Source organism: Struthio camelus, chromosome 21, assembly GCF_040807025.1.
Source record: "Struthio camelus isolate bStrCam1 chromosome 21, bStrCam1.hap1, whole genome shotgun sequence".
In the NCBI taxonomy this organism is placed as follows: domain Eukaryota; kingdom Metazoa; phylum Chordata; class Aves; order Struthioniformes; family Struthionidae; genus Struthio; species Struthio camelus.
The window spans coordinates 1,665,290-1,687,948 of NC_090962.1; the positions used below are offsets into that span (position 1 = coordinate 1,665,290).

At 47.4% G+C, this 22,659-nt stretch overlaps 1 protein-coding gene across 5 annotated transcripts in view; it reads right to left on the minus strand.

Annotated features, from left to right (window-relative positions):
* PRDM16 (PR/SET domain 16) overlaps positions 1-22,659 on the minus strand; it is a 346,662-nt gene that overhangs the window by 41,563 nt on the left and 282,440 nt on the right. For 4 of the 5 annotated variants that reach the window (XM_068915929.1, XM_068915932.1, XM_068915928.1 and 1 more), the window contains exons 4-5: positions 12,643-12,777; positions 3,975-4,077 (exon numbers count right to left, since the gene is read on the minus strand). In XM_068915929.1, coding sequence (XP_068772030.1) covers positions 3,975-4,077; positions 12,643-12,777 — 238 coding nt within the window. The remainder of the gene's footprint in view (positions 1-3,974; positions 4,078-12,642; positions 12,778-22,659) is intronic. The other variant, XM_068915931.1, reaches the window with a different exon arrangement.

Below are 22,659 nucleotides of genomic sequence, written 5' to 3' on the forward strand. Positions count from 1 at the left end.
GACCCGGCCTGCAGACCAGCTCGCCGCGCAGCCGGCGGCGCCGAGGCAGGCGCTGCCTCCCCCAGCCCGCAGCGCCGCACGACCTCTCGGCATCGAGGAGCCCAGCACAGTGCTGCCTCTCCTCTCCGAGATTATTCAGCGCGGGTGGACGGATGACATACGTCGACAGCAGCCAGTAGTAGCTGCCACCCAAGTGATTCTGCTCGCCGTTTCCCTTGCCCGCTGCGAGCGGAAGCACGGAGCTCGCGCAAACCCGACCCTCAGCTGGCAGAGGCAGCCGCACGTACACGAGCCGGGGAGCTGCTCCCATCCGACCTCTGTTCAGAAACAACAAAAGAAACGGGACAGCTCAGCGGAGAGGTGTGCATTTGCTGCTTTTCCACTTTCATACCTTTTGGGCCACACAGATTTTATAGAGCTAGACCCTGCGCATCAGGTAACTCGAAAAACGTATCTATTTTCTGCAGGCTCACGTTTCGGGAACGACGTTCCTTTTCTGCTATCAAATGCAACAGCTTTTTCATAGGCAGGAAAGATGGATGGTAAGAAAAGAAATGCATTTTCTTCAGAATATTTGGAAAATTTTATTGAAAAAGAACATTTAAAGGACTGACAAAAATGCAATTAAAAAAAGCCTGGTAGTCACGTGTTATAGGTGTTTTCACCGGCTGCAAATATTATTTCGATCCTCAGACAGGTTAAACAGAGGCAGAAACGGCTGGCTAGTAGCGTACCTGATTACGCCTTACCGACACCTAAGCCCCGCTCGCTCCTCCTGCCTGCTGGCTTCTGAATTTCAGCACCCTAGAGCTGCGGCTTCTCACTAAACCCTGCGGCAGGCAAAGGAACGGGCCGGTGGGCTGAGGGCCGCTTCACCCCCCTGCAAAAAGCAGCCTGAAGCAAGCAAGGAGGCTTAGCACCGAGCTAAGAGCTCCCGACGTCTGCTTCGCGCCTTTACACGAGACACCTAGCTTGTGGCATTTAGGTTTGCTAAAGTTCTTTTTCTTTCTATAAGCACAAAAATTAAAAACACTGCCCTCCAAAAAAGATTACTACTTCAGCGTCTTGCAGGGAGAAGGGGATGAAAAGAAAAGAAAAATTCAGTAACAAAAAAAATTGCTGCCTGTTCTCTATGTCTTGTCAAATCTATGGTTGTATGTGTCTATCTTAAGTTCCATCAGTAACGCTCAGGACAAAGCAGGAATGTAACAGAAAAATAAATCAGCGCCTAATAGCTTTCAGAGAAACCAAGGGGAACACAATTATGTGGCATCTACATGCTAATCTACCAGACTCGAATCTCAAAGGAGTTCAAGAGCCCTACTCAAAATTCCTGCAGTGATAAGGGGTCCGCTGTGTTTGGCTGAGGTTCGGATAAAAGATTTTTATGATAATTATCTTTGTGTGGAACAATTTTGCATTCTCTTTCCTGTTAATTCAGAATCGAAATGGGGGAGGTGAAGCAGCAGGAAGATAGCTTTACTGGAAGTAAAAAGTATTAAGAAGTCAAATATTTAATGTTGGCCTATTATAATCTGAAAGCAATTAGGTGGCAAAACCACTAGACATAACCAGGAAGATACAGATAAATGGTATATAATGACAAAGGTGGGGTAATACAGGTAACCAACAGCTCTTTTTGCTTGTTCCAAAAAAAGACAATTAGAAACAGAAATGCAAAGCAATGGTAAGTTTTCTTTCCGATTTCTCCCCGACATCAAAAAAGATACGTGTTATTCCCATCACTGTGAATACAGAAATTATTCATGTCTGTAGTCAAGAAAACTACTAAGTTTTTTGAGAGAACACTGGAAAAATAATTCCAAACCTGACATCTCAGCAGCTCCTGCACTGCCCGTTCATTCGTCTAACACATGGACCTCCAGCAAGAGAGCTTTCGCTAGCACTAATCCTCAAACTATCCATTTTTAGACAAAGATTTCAGACTAAGTGCAAAAAGTACATTTCGTATCTATAATCCTAGAGTACCACTGCAAATCTGAATCTGCAAATTATATGCGTTTACAGGTAAAAGAAAAGCAATGTATTTATTTTACACTTACATTAGGATGTCCAGGTGAAGTAACTTAATTTTCAGCAATTAATTATGCAAAGCCATATTTGCAACAAATACTTAAAAAAAAGAACTGATAGATGAGAATATAGTTGTAGACAACAGTCAGCAAATTATAATAAGAAAACTGAAACAAGCTCTACATGCAATGAAAGAAAAGAAAAAGACATAAATAGTATACCCCAACAATCTCTTCATTTCAGATCATTCATGTACCTTTTATATTGTTCTCTAACTTTCGCTGTCACCAAATGTCAAGGAAACTAAGAACCACATAAAATACAGTGGAACTTTGCAAGGCCGGACTGACTTTCATTTTAGGATCATGACGTACTGCACATTAGGTTAGATTCACACAGTGTTCTGGTGAGGAAGGTTTCGAACTCACTTCAGGAAAAGGACTTGCAAATGACCACTTTAAAATCAGAACTTTAGTATAATGTTTCATTCCTTTTGATATGCCTGTGTCGTTGTCTCGTTTTTTACTTGAATGTTTTTGGGCACGGGGCAGCGAGTCTTGGCCGGTTTTCCTAAGAGATGTTTCCCCTACGCAGGGTGCTCGTCTCTGAGACGTTCTGAGGTTGCCAAATTGGTGCAGGCCACGAGTCCTCCTACCCTGCTGCTCTCCTGCTGCTGACAAGAGCCCGCAGCAGCTACTCCAGAAAACCATCAAGGACTCTGCGAGGAGCAGGTGAGTAGCAGCCTGCCCCCCTAGGGAACGACCGTCCTTGGACAGTCTCTTGAACTGAACGCGCTCACTCTGTGCCTTCCTTCCCCAACCCCTGGGTTGGATTTTTATTTTTTCACCTTACTGTAAGAACTCTGAATTTTCTTACTCTTCAATAACCAAATGTTTCTCTGCTTTGTGAAACTAAAATTAAACCTGAACCCTTCAAAAGTCTAACAGAATTACAAGCAGAAACCCCTGTGCTTTTTACTCTTTGTTAAAAACTACTTTATAGCCCGCTTTGTGCACCATAAAAAGGAAGGAGGACTCAAGTCCTTCTCTTCCTCCATCCTTCTCTGCATGCCCTCTTCAGTTTCCCCCAGCACAGTTTGGGGGTAATAAGAGAACCCTAAAACCTTAGCACATAGCTCCTTGCCCTAGCTTACTAGAAAACACTCACTCAGCTAGGAGAGCGAAATGGTCTCTAGGCGGGCCATGTGATTACTGAACTTCAGTAATAGCAGTGCATTTAGAGGCAAGTGGTTATGCCACTATATGAACAAGAGAGTAATACTTACTCGTCCAGCTTGCTCCGCACACAATATGCACGAAGCAAACTTCTCCCTCGGCGAGGTTATTTGAGCCGCGCACCTCATCCTGGCACACTAACTTGCCGCAAGGCACAACAGACACTGCAGCAATTAAAATGTGAGCTTGCTTTTGTAATCATTCTTCTAGCCTTCATGCATCATTTCAGTGTTTCAGACACATCTATATTCTTGCGGGAACAATTCTAGCAACGACTCTTCCATCCTCTGCCCGGTCCCCCTTCTCCAGGTAATCGCAAAGTGCTAAAGAGCAGCGGTCTCAAAGCCCTGGAACGTTTTGGCCTCTTTCTATCATGCTCAAAGAAACATGGTGACCCCTAGGGATTTGAAAGGCACCTCCAATCATACGCAAAACCACAACATTCCTCCAAAAAAAGTAGTAAATGAATCTGCTGGACGCCTTGAAGTTAATAAAAACTTGCTTGATATCATTGATTAAGACAGCTACGCTTGCCAGGGAAAAAGAGTAGAAATAAGCGTAAAAGTTTGCAACTTTTCAAAGCCGTTACACAGGAGGACAGGTTCAGGCTTTTGTCGCAGTTTAGCACTCATTCAGGCTGTTGAGCATTCCTGGGTTTGCTGGCGAGAGGTGCAGAAGGTCCTGCCTAGCAGAACAAGGCCTTACCTTCCATGCTGGGCGCCATGTTCCCGAGCGAATAGCCACCTTCCTTCGTATATGCCAAGAGCTCTTCCCCTGGCTCAATTTCTTTAATAACTTTATAATAGATCTGGGAATGAGAAACAAAAATTGAGAGACATGTTAAATATGCAAAGACTTGCATTTCACACTTTTACGGAACAACCCAAATGATTCCAGCTAACAGGGGAGGCTGTCACTTGATTTGTGCGGTAATTGGTCGGGAGAGCTCTTTTTTCCACCTTTATTTATCCAGAACGCGTGCCACAGTTTCACACACTTAGAACAATAAAGCAGTATTGACAGTACCAGCCTCCGCCACCCAAATCACACAACATCTTCTTGCTTTTCCTGCCTCCCAGAAGCCTAGTGAAACCTGTTAGAGTAAGGGTAGGATTAAACTGATGCAATTGACACGTTTAAATCTCTGCTTTTCTAGGCCACAACTGGCCTAGTGGTTAGAGAGCTGAATTAGCGTATCCTCACAGAATTTGATGGATTAGGCTCATCTAGCACCCGAGGAGCTGACTCCTAATGCCCGAACGAGTCCGCATAAGCGGTTTATCCTCATTCAAATTTACTGTCTCACAAAATCTGTACCTAACATATCCTTGTTATTACACCGCAGAACAAACCCAGAAATAGAAACAGACTTTATGCAAGTGCAGAGACCACGAAACAGCCATTTGCCCCATTTAATTATCCATTGAAAGCACGTAGAGCAGGGTTTAAACGGTATCTAGACCTTGTATATAGGTTTCCTGCACCAACATGAATTCTCCAACTCCGAGGATGCATTTCTTAGCAGGAATTGCAAGGAGAAAGAGATCCACTTAATCTAAGGTGCAACAGATTGCAATGCAGCAAGTACCAGCACATTAGCATATGCGTTCATCGCGCTGCTTATTATACATATACGGACCACACGCTCATATTTACTGTTCAACACCCCAAACAGGTAAAAGCCACGGTCTCACGTCCAGGGACAAACGGTTACGTGTGAGCGGACTGCCCCTGCCTTCACTTGCTGTGACACAAGGCCAAAGGACGCGGGGAGGGAGAGCGTGCCGATAGTGGCTTACTGGCGCGAGCAGGCAGCGAGCTGGCTGGCCGCTGCTCTGGTTGGTATCTCCATCTGTACTCACACTCACGTGCTGCTGGAGGGTACTACAGAACATGGTGTCTAGGGCACCTCTGGGCGCAAAGAGAGAGCGTGTGCTCAGTAACTAGAGCTGGGAGGCCATCGCATGAAAAGCAGCAGCAAGGGAAAACGCAAGAGACGCCAGCAGCAGCGGGAAACCAAGAGCAGGGTGCGAGTGTGTGTGCCGGACAAAGCAGGCCACTACAGCGCAGCAGCTCCCGGGGCCAGGCCCTTGCCTCGGGGTCTCCCAGCCTTTTCGAGTATGCTGGACCCTGCCCTCCTCTTATAGTAGTACCGGGAAAACTGAAAAGATATTAGCCGTTAACCTCAAGGTCCAAGGTTTTATCAGCATTCCTGGGTATCAGCCAGAATTTACCGAGAACATCTGCCTAAATCAGCTACAACTCAAATCTCTGCCAACCTACTGCTCCCAGGGAACCAACACGCACCCCAACTTCTCCATCGCCCGCGCGGGCTGTGCTTCCCACGCCGCCGCAACGCGACTGTCCCCGCGGCCGCCTGGGCGGCGGAGCTGGCACCGTGCTGCCCCGAGCCGAGCGGCCGCTGCCCCCGCAGCCCGAGCCCGAGCGGAGCGGAGCCGCGCCGGCCCCGGCAGGGGGCAGGATCCGCCCGCCGCCGCCGCATCCCGGCCCCCCGGACCCCCGGCGGGCTGCTCGCGTAGCGCTCTCGTCCCTGCAGCGCCCGAGACGGGGCGAGCGTGGAAACACAGCGAGCTGCTCGAGGCCGGGCGCTGGCGGGCTCTCCTGTCGAGAAAGCGAGGTCCGCGCGCCGCGCTTGAATTCTCCGGTTGCCTCTGGTCGTCCTCCCTGAGACGCCTTTGAGAACCCGGCCATTTCAGCTGCAGGCTGCTTCAGACGTCGCTACCTTGCGAACAAGCAGAGTAATATGACCCCATGGAGAATTCTGGCTGTAAAATCTCCCTTGCAGGCAGTGACACGGTCACAAAACCTAATGCTTACGGGGAGAAATAAAAACTAACTGCTTGCGACTTGCAAGGCATCCCAAACCGACCAGAAGCTTGGACGTGCCAGAATCCCTAGCACAGTTTCACCACAATTTCTCCACTTGGTTTGTAACTAATTCTTCCAGTGACGATACAACCATCCTTATCCTGCACCTCTCCCAGCCGTACCCAAGCAGGAGAACTGAACTTGTGCAGCTCACTGGCAGGATCTGGCTCTCTCCCTGCAATGCTTTCTCGGCTGAGAAAGCTTAACTATCTACCAGTGCAAAACTGGTAGATACATGCTCACATATCGATGCCAATAGGTGAGCGTACCCCTGGAAGAGCGTGCTCAACGCCTCTAGGCAGATCAGCTGCGTTTCTGTGGATCCCGCTGCAAACGAGCGGAAAGAACGTCTCCTTTTTCTAATTATTTTTTACGTCCCTTCAGGTCTGTTTCCTGCCTGTCTTACACAACAAGACAAAAGCTACATCCTTTACTTGAGCTTTTCCCAAGACCGAGTCCCATTGGCAAATTTGCCAGAAAAAAAAGAAAGGCTAGGAGTAAGGACTGACCGTGGGGCTCGACTCGGTAAAACCAAACTGATAATATGCTATCGCTTGCAGCTACCTAAGGTAATTAAAAACTCAGAATAGCTCTTAATGAACATTTCTCCATCAGCTAGTAATCAAAAACCAGTCGAGCACCAAAATACAACCCACCATCTAAAGGTATACCTGGATCATAGATACATTCATCAGTTTTACTTTGAAAATCCTTCAGAATTACAGCACTAAATGTTAACATCACCACTAACTTGGTATATCATAAACTATATAATTATTGCATGTAAAAATATTTCTGCAACAGCCTTTCCAGAAGTACAGTGCAAGCCTCATTAATTATTAGGGAAAAGTTGGATTCTGCTGGAGCCACATTAATTTCATCAAACATTTCATTATAATAATTAACTTCATCTTGCAATCATGCTCCTGAAGGTCTGCATTAATTAAAACTACCGCTGTGTTTCCTTTTTATTTGTTGTGCACTGAAAAAGATCAGATTTACTAACCCACCAGAACAGTTACATGTGTAGATCTTTTATGTCATTTTTTATATTAAAATCCCAAGCATTATCTTTTCTTATTTCTCACAACAAAACAGCCCTCTTAAATTACTAAACATAAAATAGTTAACAACATCACCACTTTGAGGGTAAGGCTCTCGCAGGGGATTGAAAATACTACATTTCTTGATTTCTGTAGGAATTACTTTGTATTCTAGATGTGGGGTTTTAGAGGAGAAAGAAAAAAGGGAAAGTAAAACGCAGGAACCTCTCTCCAGCTGGGGGCTGATCTGCAGATCTGCTCTGTAACTACTTGTAAGGGTCAGGGCTCGGCGCACCGGGGAGCTGGCTCTGGCTCGAGCGTTCGGGGCGCATAACCATCTACGGGCTGCAACTGCTGCAACGCCCGGCCGACGCAGAGCCGCGACGGCAGCCCGGGCCGAGGCCGTTGAACGCGGAGCACAAAGTAAGCAGAGCTGTACCTCTTTTCGCCGAGAAAAAGCATTCTTGAGACACGCACACGCACACATCCAAAAACAATATGGTAATTGTTTCAACTGTTTCCAATATCGAGACAATAGATGGAGATGAAACACATCAAGTGAGAAAAGTATGTCTGCGTATTACCTCATTATTTAAGTATCTTTCATTAGACACAGCATTGTTTACCTGCAGTATGAGTTAGGTCTGCTATTTATTTTAGCTGCATTGTGGTAACACTCTTCCACTTTAAGAGAAAAGAACATTTGGGAGCGGAGGAAACAGCCGCAGTGTTTACCTAAAGATCAAAAAAGGCACCCGCTAATTGCATCAGCGTGCACCCGAGGTGATGCACGCAGGCGATGCCGAACGAGAACCGCTGCTGCTGCTCTCCTTGCCCAGGTCGCGCGAGGCGCCCGCGAGGTCGGCGCCCTCCGGAGCGGGCCCGAGCGCCCGAGGTCGGCCTCGCGCGCCTCCGGCCGCAGCGCGGCTGCCTGCTCTGCTTTTGTTCCGATGTCTTCCTGCCCTGGACTAGCCTTCCCTTTGTTTCAGCTACGCCACGTTGCCTTTTATTTCCTCTTTTTAAGGCACTGTATTACGTACCTAGGCGTCCTGAACGCACAGCAACAGATTATCTATGCATAATCTATATAAAACAGAGTATAGATTGTGTAGACACACACACACACATGTAAAATGCTGATAAATGAAACAGAGGCCTCATTTTTTCCATCACCATAGCTCCTAAGCTGTTAGTCCCCCTTTTTTCACGCATACGTAGCACGAATGAAAGCAGCAGCTAGCGTACTGAAAGCCAGCTCACGGCTATTATATTAATTACATATACTCTGTTCAACGTTACAGTCTTCTGAGTAAGTACAGCTAAACTGCTGAGTATTTACGCCATGGAGGCCGCAGTAGCAACAGGAAAAAATGAAACAACAGAAGTTTTATATCATTTCCCAGATGCATTTGGCAAGTTATTTCATTTGTCTGCGTTCCTTTTCCAGTCCTCGCTTAGAAACACAATTATCTCAGTCAATCAAGGATCCTCTATTCTTTTCACATATTTATCAAGTAAGAATCAATATTAAAAAATCAGGCTAAAATTATTTTGCATTTGAAAAATGGTTTCCCAATGGAAAACCGGTTGATGGAATTTCTCAGCTAATCTCCTTCTACATAACAGCATTTTAATCTGTAAATTGAAAAAAAACATTCAGCGGTCCAGATTCTGCTGTTAATTATCCATCTCACCAAAAATCCAGGACAACTCTTTAGACGTCCCCGGGATTACTCCCAACTTGTAAGAGCAAAAAGAAGAACAAAATGTGGTCTTATCTGGGGGGGGGGGATGCAAAGACCACGGGGGCCTGGCCCAGCAACACGTCCTTCTGCGAGGAGCCCAGCTCAAGGGCATTTTCTTCGGGCGAGGAGCGCGGCCCTGCCACGGTCGGCGCCCGAGCTTCCCTCCGCAGGGCCGCCAGCATCCCAAAGGCGGCGCGGCTCCGCGCGAGGTCTGATTTCACCGCGTTCAAGGCAAACGCAGGCCAGCCCACAGGCGTACGGGCTTGCCGAGCCATGGATTTGTTTTTCCTTTTCTATTGATATTCGCACCTTACGCTGCTCGTTTGCTTCACAAGCGAACCGACCCACAGCTGCCTCTCTCCTCCGAAGCGTCGCAAGGCGCAGCCTCCTTTGGGGCAGCAGCCGGCAGCTAACCCCGGACTGCTTCCAGAAGAGAAAGCAGTCGGCTCGGTCGCGTGCAGAGCAGGCGAGACAACACTTGGCATTAATTACAAGTCCCGGGACCAACATTGTTATTTATAAGGGAGACAATCGCCCCCCCTATAAACAGCGACAGAAAAACCCACGAAGATCATCTCGGCGCGCTGCCGACGCTCTAACTACTGCTGCCATTCAAACGGGCCCAGGCGCTGTCATAACCAATAGCTTAGGAAAAAGTATATCCTGACCTTGACATTACTTCCCCTTCTCCCGAAGCGGCGGGTGCCTCTGGTTATCAATCACCACTGTCTGCCACGTTTTGTACCCTGGACTTTTTCATTCCCACCAGCTGCCTGACCTAAGAGTCTTCACTCGCTCAGGAAGGACGGCTGAGGGGGAGAAAACGTTTTGCTTCGCTACCGTTTCATGATATTCCACCCCTTGTTTTCCCTCCCTGCTGAAGGACCGTTTGCTTCCCCCTCACCCATGCAAGCTTCAGTGAATTTATGCTTTAAAAAGTTGTAACACGGTGGCTAGTACGAAGAAAAAGTAAAGAAAAGAGGATGAGCGTGTATGCGAGGCAGCTGTTCTCTGCAATCAGAGTGCTGCATACGCTAAAACACGCACACCCCAAACTCTCCCGACGAGGGAAAAGGACAGAAAGGCGTGCAGCAGACTGCGCTTAGGATAAAATGTGACACAAACAGCTATTCAACCTTTTTGCCAAAACTTACATATATGTTACCCTTAACCTAAGCATTTATAAGGGCCTGAGAAAAGCCAGGAGCCCACAAATTAACATTTTAAAATGAAAAAAGCATCAACTGATGTCACAATGACACATACCGACTCATTTTCTCTCCCCAGTCTAAAATTTCTTTAGGAAGCCTAAATTCAGATAGTTTTTTCTTCCTTTCAGATTTGTTTGTGTTTTCCTTCTACTGCTGTTAAAGATCCCTGGAACCAGCGTCCTCACCCTTGCAGGGGTCAAGGCCGGGCAGAAAGCACCGTCTGAGCAGACCATTGAGCAAAACTGCAGTGCTGAGACAAAAAGTGAACGTAACTAACTGGATAAAGTCCTAGCGACATATGAAGTGGTGCCAGAAAGTATTAGGTACCCTATGCAGTTGCACTGGTTTTGTTAAATCTTCTGAGAGTCCAAAAAGGTCTCACTTAGTCTAGTAGCTTGGGCCCAGATGCTCTGCAGGATGCACGCAAAGGAGGTCAGGCCATCTGCAGGCTGCCTGCACACCAGTATTTTCTGCACAGAATGAGGGACCGTGAAAGAGCTAACAGGGAAGGGGAAACCTAACAGCCCCTACGACGTTTCTCCTGTCAGTCTGAGGGACTGCGAGATGGAGGCCAGCCGTGTCGGAGCAGTGCCCGGTGCCCGCCAAGGGGCTGATGATAAACTCCTCGCTGTAAGAGCGCTTGCGAGTAGCGGCGAGCGGGCACCGAGCAATCAGCAGTTCACTGGAACAAAGCAGTCTGAAGTTTAGAGGTTTCTGCCTCAAGCTTTTCTAGGTTGCTACAGTCACGAACATTTGTGATATCCTTGTAATTTCTCTGCAACCACAGTTAAGTTATTTAAAACAAAGAAGTTTACAAAATGGACTCGTGTTTTGGCGCAACCTGAGCTATTCTCATTTTACATGCGTTAGCTTACTTCAGATGGCTTACTTCTGGCTTCCAGGCCAGCTACACATTTTTTGAATGTTTTTGTTAGAAATACGTTTTTCCATCCTCAGCTCATTCTTTTGTTTATCCAGATATGCCCCCTGTTTGCTAGCTGGCAGTAATATTGACGGCATTTCTCATTAAAGTTAGGCCTGAACCAGCAACTCGAATTCGAACTGTACTCAATTTGAGGTTTGTGAAATGCGCAACTTGGATTGCTCATCTTGAATCCATTTTCGGTTTTAAGCTTCAAAGAATTTTACAAACATTAGCTAATTAATCCTTGGAATACCCTGTCATCTGCATAGAGGGGAAAGGTTACTGGGTCTGTTGGAGTAACATTATCATAATCATATTAATTCCATGTAATATCTCTCCCACATACCCACATCTGCAGACTGGCATTTCTATAACATGCCTAGTCGAGTTTTATTGTTTTTTCTCAGCAGCCTCCCAAACCACCCCCTCAAGCCCCTCTTAAATACAAACAAAAACTGAGTTCGCAGCTTGGGATCAGGCTGTCTATCCACCACTCGCAACGCATAGCAGGAACTTTCTACAGGTTTGATGGCACCGAAATACCAACACGGCTCTCCATTTGTCTCATTTTTGTTTTATTAACAGAATCTATGTTCACACCAACTGTCAACACTTCACACAATCTTCCCCCACCACAGGAGGGGTCAAGGGCTAGCAGATCCCATGACGCCAGGGGTTTTAGAAAAATCATCTTACTCACACCAGCAGCAGAGCTGCTGAACGCATGTCCCCCTCGGCCACTTTCATTCAGTGCTGCTCCGATATAAATCTGGCTAAATTGCAGACAAAATACCTAGCATAACTCCAGGCTGGGACATATTACCCTCTGCTGTGGTTTCCAGAATGACTTAGATATTCCATTGCTCATAATTAGATCCTCTCTGCCGCGCGAATACAAAGAAAAGCGCACGCCAGCATCTTGGCTTGCACACGCAAAGCTGATAACCCTGCCTCCACGTGAAGAGCATCAGGGAACGGGAAGAGTCAACGGTGAGGGCTGCAGCCACCGGCAGGAGAAACAGCACATCTCAAAATCTACGTGGCTACCGGTTGCATTTCACTGGCCCTTATTAGAGACAGAACTGGCCCAGGAACAGTTAACCCACTCTGCTTGCAAAGAGAATTGAGGTCCTCCATGATAGAAAAGTTAGTGCTTCGTAAACACACGGTTTACTGCACATTAATATCCCATTCCCTCCTCCTCAGACAGCAACCCAAGTAATCCAGCTGTATTCCTTCGGCAGTCAAACGAAGCCTGGAAGCGTCTGTTGGCCTCAAGAGTGTAAGCGACAGCACCACAGCGGCAGCCTTTCTAAGTGGCTCTAGCTCTGAGCGTCTCGTGGCAAAGACGAGCTTCCACCACGTTTCTGGCCTAACTCCCAGACAAGGGAGCGAGTTAAAGCTGCAAGTGAAGGACAGGCCTGTAATCTCAATTGACTCGGCTGTTGTACCACCTGAATCCTCCCTGTGATGTTTTAGTTTTCCTCTAAACAACCCACCCTGGGATCCCTTGAAGGGGTGAGGTGAACACAGCAACCTGACAATTGCCAAAATCGTTACCTGGTCATTAACGTGACACACAGCTAGATTCTGTTCATCGCAGGAACAGGCCACACGGATGTATTTCAGCCAGTTCCCAGCTCCACTCTGGCTAGCATCAACACAGAATTTCTCATTTCCCAGGTCATCAGCAATCTGTAGAAGAAGAGGGGGTGGAAAATGGGTCATCTGATACCAAATGATAGATACAGAAAGAAGAAAGAAAGGAGAATTATTTGCAATGCAGGATTCCAAAAAAGAAATACAAAGAAGGAGAAAGCTCGATGGTATGTGTAATACAGACAGACATATGACTACATTAAAATCCGCTCTTAAGGGCTAATCAGAAATTCCCTGGTCGGAAGAACCTCCACGGACATAAACCAGAGCTCTCTGTGAGTAACAGGCTTGTTACGGAGACAAAAACACAATGCCAACATCCACCTCAGCTTCAACGATCAGAACGGATCAACTCCTCTCAATTGCATTTGTTTTAATGATGAGCTACGTAAACTGCTCCATCTTCAAATAATCTATTTTACCCTTTGACGTATACACATTTTTTTATTATAAACTTTAAAAAAAAATCATTTTTTCCAGTGAAAGTTTCAAACAGGTCACTTTCCATCATGCCGTGAAACTGTATTTTAACAAATGCGGCAGCAAGTGATACTTCCATTTATACAACTACAAGACTGTAGAAATTCAGCAATGCGAGAGGACCCGTGTGGTCGAAAGTGAGGTCAAATTTGGCTAGTGTGTAAAAGATGCACCCTTCCCAATGTAAAACCCTCACAAATACTTAAAAGCCCAGGTGCGAAAAAAGGGTTAATTAAAGGGCTGTGGTCTAAACCTCGCCCCTCCTTTTACCAGGAAGAGACTTAGGACTTTTTCTTTCTTAAGACAGCAAGGCAACTTTGACGATACAGAAGTAGAAAAGATGCTCCGCGCTCCATACCAAGGTTCGTGACGATCCACGTGACAACTCGCTCAAAAGAGCACACTCACAACGTTACAGAAAACACCGCCAAAATGAGGAAAAAGCCCTTGGAGACGCTCCTATGGCAAGACTGTAGTCAGCTCCTAACGGGGCCTTCCTTATCGCAGAAACTCCCTTCTTCCTCAGACTTAGATTTCCCTCTACCCCTACTAGACCCTGTGTCGCTGCAAATCACTTCAGTCATCAAAAGCTCTTAACGTGCTTTTACAAGCAATTAATTCTCCCAAAGTCTCCTGGGATACGATAATACTTTCCCACCTATTTCAAGAGGGAGGAGGAGGAAGAGGTAGGGACAAAGGAAAGGGAAATTTAAACCACAGCGATGACAGCAACAGATCGGCCCTAAGGTCGGGCTGAGAAACCTCTGCGTGACATCGCGAGCTCCCGCTCGAGGACCTGGCGAGGTCCGGGCTCGCCCGAGCCCAGCGCGGTGGCCTCGCGGCCCAGCAGCTCGGCGCGCGGCCGAGGAAGCCCCGGCCCTGCAGACACCCTGCTCCCTCACCGCAAGCACCAGCTCTGCTTCCTCAAGCTGCTCGTATTAAAAGGGACGAGGGAAAATCAAGCACTCGGCCTTTGGCTTAGTCTGCCCCAACGGAAAACACGGCAGCGAAGCTTCGGCCACAGCCTGTCCGTTCTCCCAGGACACGCGTCCGCCTGGGACGCGGTAAGGGAGGGAAACGACCCTCCCTGCGCTCCCACCCCGCTTGGGAACCCCCTCGCTGCTGCTGACCAGCTTGGTTCCCGCAGGTTTAGCTAAAAGGGTTGGCCCCGCCTGTGACAACCGTCAGGCCGCAAAGCAAGGTCCAAGAGCTGCTGCATGAGAAGGAGGCGCAAAGCTGTTCTGAGCAAAGACTCCGCGCCGCCAAGCCGGGCGCTTGAAAGGTCCGCGCGCCCCCAGCCGGGCTCCCTGGCGCGCGCCGCGGCAGGATCGCGGGCTGGCGCCTCCACAGCTCTTACTCGACGCGCGTTTAAGGAGCGCTTAGGCAGGCCCCTACCCGCCCCACCCTTCGGAAAGGGCCACCATGCTTTATTTAACGCGTGCCTGTCCGGCCTGTCACGGGCCCTTCCGTGGGGCTCGTGACGGTACCAGAGCACTTCACAGCCGCTGCGCTGCTTCTTACAAGACGCTCACGAGCGATTGTTAATAATCTCGCTTTACAGCTGAAGAAACGAGACAAAGAGATCACGCTGCCGGTGGGAAGCGCTCGCGCCGTGCCTCCCGCCTCTCCCCCGCCGCAGCCGGGCCTCGCCGCCCCGCGCCGGCAGGAGGGCGCAGCCGCCGGCCGCCTCTGGCGAGCCTGCCCCCAGCGACTCCCCCAGACCACAGCAGCCCAAGCAGCGGCCCAGCTTAGCTCTCAGCTCGGCCCTGAAACACCCCCCTTCCTCTCCCAGCAAACCCTGCCTGGCTCCTTCCAGACCCGCCGGCTTCCTGCACGGCTGCAGCGGGAGCCGCGCAGGCAGCGCGCTCCGCCACGCGGCCCGGCTCGCTCCCATCTGTCCATCTACTCCCGCTCGGTAAACGAGGCAGCGCTCCCCGGCTAAAAATAGCACGCAATTCACAAATCAAAGATTGCACTGCGATGCATTTTGTCCCGGCGGCCTCAGTAATATTACATGAGTAAATTCTATTTTATTTGATCGCACTCTCATTTTTCTGTTTTGTTTTGCCTGTTCGTTTTGTTTTTCAAAGCGAATTAGAGCAGCAGCAATCCCTCCCGGCGCTGCTGCGCGTCACGCGCTGGCTCGCCCGGGCAGAGCGCGCCAGGACACAGCACACGGCAAAAGCAGCAGCCGCGCGAGCGAGAGCGGCGCCAGCTCTCCCTTCTCGCAGTGCTTCTCAGGCTCCTTGCCACTGAGCTTCAGAAAGGCTTTGTGCTGGTGGAAAGGGTAAATGGCATACATCCCGGCACTCAAGGGGATTGCAGACAAGCATGCACCAATCTTGCCTGCCCCCTCAAACTTCAGCCCGCTCCACCCAGTTCTTTCCAAGCTGTCCAGCCCTGGCTCCGAATCCTAGTCTCCAGCCTTTTGCCAGACAGTCCTAACTTCCAATGCTCAGATGTTTTTCCTCCAAATCCCAAGCTCCCTGCTCATCAGTCCTAGCCCTGCCTTGACCCAACGCACGCTCCTGAGCGTGCGGACCTCCCCTCTTACATTCCCAGGGCTGCTCCCTTGCCAAGCTAAGCCTCGTCTCCTAGTTCCTCATGTGATGTCTCCCCGCTCCCTCCTTCCCCCTCGCTGAATCGAGCGCTGAGCAGAAGGGTTCCCGCACGCGCAGAGCTCTGGGCTGCTCTCCACCTGCCTGTCAGTCCCCCCGCCTCAGTCACGCTCGATCCCACTGCTCGTCTGCTCAGCGGCTCTTCCTCACCCCTCCCCTGCTTTCTCCTCCTCTCCCGATCGCCTCGTCTACCGTGCCCGGAGGCTCTCCTGATTTCCCTCTCACGGACGTTAGCCTTCAGCTCCCTCCTTTGCTCCAGGTTGTGGGCAGCCGCACGCCTGTGTGCCCAGGAGTGCTTTGCAGGAGTCTTCCCCAGTGGACACCAGTGCCTTTTTAAAGGGGGAAAAGAATAAGGGAATGCAGAAGTTTTCTTACACAAGCGACTCTCAGACCATTAAAGCGCGTCACGGAAGGTAACCGAGATCTGAGCCCAGCAGTACGAGCTAGCGATTCCAGCGCAGAGCGCGCCGTGGTTTCAAGCTCTTCACGTTCAAAAGATGAGCTGCTACGTTTTGCACTAACTAAAGCTTCTCGGTAGCCTTCAAGTGTTACATCCTTACCCTGAACTGCTATAAACTGGCCTGAGGTTGCAAAGGTGTCAACTCATGTGGTGAGGGCCACATCAGGGAAGAAAAGCTGCAGATTCGGGTCTAACTACACCTGCGGTTTCCACAGTGAACACGTAAAACTGTACGGTATTAGTTACTCCTCCATCTACCAGAACGTGCCAGGATGCACCAGGACCACCACGGTTAGGTTACATGCCAAAGTAAAGGATAATGTGAAAACCTAGGCAGGAACACACCAGTTAATGTCATAGGTGAAAAATATGCAAGAATCAAACTGAAGACACATATCGCATGCACAGGGCTTGGGAAAGTGCTTCATTGCTTGTTAGTTTTTACTGTAGCTATTACCCCCAAAACTGGTCGCGTTTCTTCAAGGAGCTGAAGCTTTTGAAAGAGCCACCGGGACATGCTGAATTTATTATGATCCTACCCTTCTTCAGGGATTCAAAGAGGAGGTGGGGCACCCAAGTCCCTGCTCTTCCCCAGCAAGACACTTTCTCAACACCTCTCAGTACTTTCTTGTTGCCCTGGTTTAGCTCCTCTTCATCTCTACCCGCAATTTTAAATGCCTGAGAACAGGCAGTAGTGTCAGAGGAAGCCAGTCTAACATCACTCAGACTTTGCAAGGAAAAAAAAGGAGAGAGACGTGTTCTTAATGTGGAATTCAACAATTCTACTGAGTTTACTTAAGCTAAAATAATAGCAACTTGTGTTTTATCTCAGGGAACCTCTAGGAACATGGAGGTTGACTAAAGCTCTTGACTCTTGTTAAGATTAAAGCACTTCTCTTGGCCCTACTGATCCCAAATTTGCTAAAGTTGCTAAATATCCAAACCAGCATCTTAGGGGGTGAGGAGGGGAGACCTACATAGAGAGAAAGTAAGCGATATCAGCACCTATGGAAACAGTTTGGATAACAAAGCTGAGATGAGTCGTCGATGTTCAGCTGCTGATCTGAAGACACTGAATAGTTTGGGTAGCCTGCAGCAGCACTCCACTAACCTCCCAATACAGGCAATTTAGGCTGTAGATTAGAGCAGCAATTAGGGAAGTTAGGTCAGTCTGGAAAACAAGATGGCAAACTGAAGGACTGCAAAATCAGTCTATCCTATTTTACAGGCTCTCTTCCATATTCTCGACTGGTTTGGTTGAAGACATTTCAGATAGATCTGGAAGAACCCAGAATTCAGCTCAAATGCATCAACTGTTTTGCAAGGCCCATGCACAAAGTTTGACAGCTCTGCTTCAGGATGAGGTCCTCTCTTAGCTAGAAATCACCTGAAACTCAGTGGTTTTATCTGAGTGGAGCTTTAAAACCCAAACCGGGGGCGTGAACTCTCACAAATCATAACGAGAAAAAAAAAGTTTGCATGAAACCCTGGGAACTTCAGCCCCTGTTTTTCACACACACTCACTCTACTCCATAAATAAAACAAAATACGATGAACCAAAGCCAGCAATGAACTGTATTTTGCATATTACTATTCCATACTCTACGGTACGCTTTCCTTGCTTTCAATAAGGAACCTTTGAAATTAGGACAGCTGGAAAACAAAACAGCTGTTACAGAAGGAGAAGACAGTGGATAGATCATTACAAGCTGTACAGTTGTTGAATGGCAGTAAGTTACCACTTGCCAGCCGAACCACAGTAAAGTAAGTATGCGAATTCTCCTGTCCCATTACATGTATTAGTAAAAGGCGTTCATTTTTCATAGGGAATTTCCTAGGTTTGTGCTAATACATTTCTACTTTGCAACTGCAATGGGCTGCAAGCATGCAGGCAGTCCACTGATAAAAGGCTACAGTTCAAGATGAAAAAACATAATTGCTTTTGAGCACGTGGACAAACCCTGAGATGGTGATAGGGGGAGTGCAGCGTGCAATGGAGTATCTGCACACGGAGTTGAGCTGATTCCGTGGAGAATTTCACAGCTTACGAGGAATCAGGAAACACAGCAGAAAAGAAGCAGTACCACTCGCATCACTTCCCTGTAGCGTGGAAGCGTCCAGCACATGGGGACAGGAAATACGGAGCTTGCAGTTTAGCCACTGAAGGAGGAGTCAAGACCCCTGCCTTCAAGACTCCTCATGTAGGATCAAGTTCTCAACCTGTGTCTTTCCTGAAAGATGTCTCTTCCTTTCCATTCACCCTGCACCAGACACAAAGGGTCCTGGTCCCAGGGACAGCTTTGTCGTATAAATAACGCATACCGCTAGGGAAATTACTCCTGAACGTCATGCCTTCTAGCCAGAGAGGCAAGGCTTCCTCCACAGCCTGGGGCTAGCGTTACCTGTAGCAGAGGCAGAAACTCATTGAGAGCGGTACTTTTAAAGCGTGCTGCTTTTTCATGCGTAGCCAGGAGACCCGACTCTGACATTCGCTTCTTCCACGTGCTGCAGTTTCACTAGCCTACTAGCTCAAGGAAAGAAACATTCATCAGGGATGAGTAAAAATCAGTCACAATAGGATGTAATGACATGGAACAGATTAACAAAGTTGTTCAGAATGGCACAGTTTTATCTGGTGCACAGCCTGTTAAGTCTAGACATCTAGCTTCCTAATTTTCAAGGAACATTATTTGTCTGATTAACAAAAGTGGTTTTTACTGTGTGCCCATGATCAGCAGCAAGGGAAGCCAGTAGTAGATACAGGCTTAACTACTTAGTCCCTGGCAGTGAAGCATTCACTAGTTGCTCGGTTCAAAAATAAAAGTGAAATACTGTCTACAAGAACACAGGTTAATCTTATAAATCTAGCCTTTAAACGACAATTGCTGCATAAAAATGCCAGTATTTGCAAACACGTAGTATTTGACTTTCCCTTAAAGCTGAAGTAAGAAACAAAGGTGATATCTCCAGGGTTGGCAAAGAGCGTGTTTTCACCGTAAATGTTAATTTACCATGACGCTTTTCTGTTTGCCTAAGGGTGGGTCAAATTGTCCGAAAGAGACAATTTTTCTCAGACTTGGTGAGATACAGTATATATAATCGACTGATCAGAGTGCTGCAGCACCAGCTACAGAGTAGAGGCATTCTTGAGTAAGTCCAGCTCTGTGGTTATCACCTCTAACGAGATCAAGATTACACACCCACGCTCTTTCCTGATGTTCTATATGAAAGTCACATCGCAATCTGAAAAATACTGACAAATCCAATAGCGATCACAGAGCAAATGTGCGGTGTCTATTTTTCCCCCTGTCAAGCCCCCCCACACACAGAAAAATCTTCTAAGTCCCTCTTCTCCCCCCTTAAAAACCTGCAGAAAAACAAAAGCTGAAAACCTTTACTGCATCTTCTTCCAGCTTAAAACAGAAGAAAATCAGACATTTCCTTAAACTGACTGTTTACAAGTCATTGTCAACAACAAAGAAGACTTCCTATTATAAGTCTTGTTTTTGTAACGCACAGAAATGATTCACTTTATTTACGTTTTTTAGAAGAAGCATGACCAGCACTAAGAGGTACGTGATATACTGAAGAACTTCCAATGCAAAAAGAAAAGGGAGACACAGGAAGGGAGTACTATCCATCGGTACTTTAAAGAGAGCAGAGGAAAGCACAGAGGGATTCATCCTGACATGGAGAGCGGGAAGGCTCAGGTCACCACAGCCACCCGATTTGGGCTGTACCCCTCAAAACAGCCATTTCCAGAGCTATTAAACCAACTGGAAATTCACAGGTGAGTCCAGCACTAAGTTCATCTCTGCCAAGGACTAATCTGTGGCTTTCACCATAAGACCGTTCACCCATCAAAATCCCTGTTCTCCTGAGCAGGTTTAGGCTGACCTCAGATATTTAGCACCAACAGCAAAAAAAGATGCCGCAGAGAAAACAGAAAACCACATGTACAGTTACCAGGAACGTGAGTTGTTGGAGCTGAAATTTAGTACTTTCAATTCCACTTGCTCTTTGCACTCGGGCAAATTTTGAGAACAGTGAGGCAATACAGAGGTAGCTGATGGATAATTTGGCCCAGACACCGAGAGAAGTGGAGAAAGGGGGGGAAAAATAAAAAAAAGGAGGGGAGGAGGGAAGGGGGTAAAAAAGGGTGTGTGGGGGGAAGCATTTTGCAATTAGTAACTGGTAGCATTTTTGCAAGTCAAAAACCACCTTTCCTTGCTATTCCAGGCAGTTTCGGGACAATACACATTACCATCTTGGTTATCCCCACAAAGCTGTGCTCAGTGCAAGAACGCATTTATCTGTGCTTTGTCTCACCTTTTCCCTAAATTTAACTACAGGCCCTCTGGGACAGACATACGAACTTGCAGATCTGTTGGAAAAACAAGGCTTTCACCTGGATTGCAGCCTGTGGGCATTGTCATAAGATTACTTACTGTAGGTGAGAGCACTTCCTCCGACTCATCTCCCCCAGTCAGTCTTCCATTTCATCCCATCCATCCAACACCTTATCATGGATTCCTCTTTGCTTCTTTTTCTTTGAACATGTCAAAAACTGAGTTCATCCTTTTTCGACTTCCCTCTGCTGCAGATGGCAAGCTCAGAACACACTTTGCATTTTCTAACCTAAATCACCTCCCTTCATTTTTGTCTTCAAATCCAACAGTTCAGCCAAGCATTCTCAGCTCCACTCCCCCTTGCCTGCTGATAAGAGCACCGTGATTTTGTCTTGCTGAGCCATTTGCTATCTTTCCCTAGAGCAAAGTCCCTGCCCTTCTCCTCTGCAGTCTATTTGGTTAAGACAAACGCACCTTCATGTTCATTTGGAGTAAAAGGTTTTAAACTGGCCCACAGCAGAGGCATGAATTTTGGATCCAGACCTAGAACGCTGGCTGCGGCTGCGGTTCAGACTCATCTTTATCCAGCCAAAAGGAAATTGTTGTCATGTTCCAGGACTCACTTTGCAGCTTCATCTGCTTTCTGCTGAACAGCATTCACGATTTGAATCCAAAAGGCTCATTGATCTTGCAGAGACTCTGTTTCATAATTTATTAACATCAGAAATGCTGAGTTATGAAGCAAAAGTTATGGAAAAATTCTCTTGAACATTTACCATTTTTTTTGCACATCATTTGAGGTTTCCTGCTTCTCTAATTTGTGGGCTCTCTGTTGGGTTGTTTCTTTCACGTTTTAATGGGCAGAGTCCAACACTTGGCCTCAGCAGAGGTGTGCTGTAGCCCTGGAATGCCTAGGGATCTGTCGTCAGTTAGCTTAATGGATTCCTAGTGTGCATGAAGAAACGAAGCAACCATGAGTTTGCCATCAGTGACCCAGCGTCCTGTTGCTATAACATCCCTCCCCAGAAGCTGAAAGTGTAATAAACCTTCTCATCCCATAGTTGCAGGATCTGCCTTTGACAGTTTGGCTGATGTACGAATTTTATTTGGCAGGAGTTCGAGGGAGATTTTTTCTTTTTTTTTTTTCTTTTTGCTTTAATGACCCACAAGCTGATTTAGAGCAATAAACTGTTGCCATGAAGTTTTGTTGTGTTTCTTTTAAATAAAGGGGGGGGGGGGGCTGCTACAATTTATGACTTTCAGAAGTAACTGAAACAGAAAGTCCATTCTTACCACAAAATGGAGAGAAAAAAAATTTCATCCAGAGAAACACCTCTGCCAATGTGTAGACACGAAGCCTGGATGAACTCATAAATTCAGCACTCTGCCTGCAATTAACCAGCTTCCTGGTGATTTGACAAAGAGTTAATGAGAAACGTGTCAGACAAAACCAGGTCACAGGACTGAAAACTGATGGGAAGAGCAGCTGAGCCAAACCCAACTTGCTTGCTCCCCCTTAGCTTAGGGCCACAGGAAAAGCTCTAAGTATATTCGGCGAGAACTACTTTATGTTGCGTACAGGAAATTTCTTGTCCAAAGGCAGGTCCTCCAGCACAGCTTAGAGACAATTCCCCATCCAGATCAAAAATGCCACGTGATAAGGAGAGTGTGGACTGCAGAAAATATGGTTCCTGTAAAAACCCCTACCTGTGCTTTAATTTATGACTGTGCAGTAGACCCCTTGCATGACCCTGGGCAAGCTACTTAGGCCCTCATCTTATAAACACTTGTGCATGCCCATGGGATGTGCGCACGCAAACAACGCTGGTGATTTCAGGGACCTCTCATATGAGTGAAATTGTAAGTGTTACTAAATGACTGCAGGATCAGAAAGCTTAATCCATCTGTGACTGACTTTCTGGCTTTGCAAACTGGTTATGGGACTATTCTCAGGGTTGTCCTCAGAACACATCCATTCACGTTTGCAAGTATACTCTCAGATTTTTCAGTG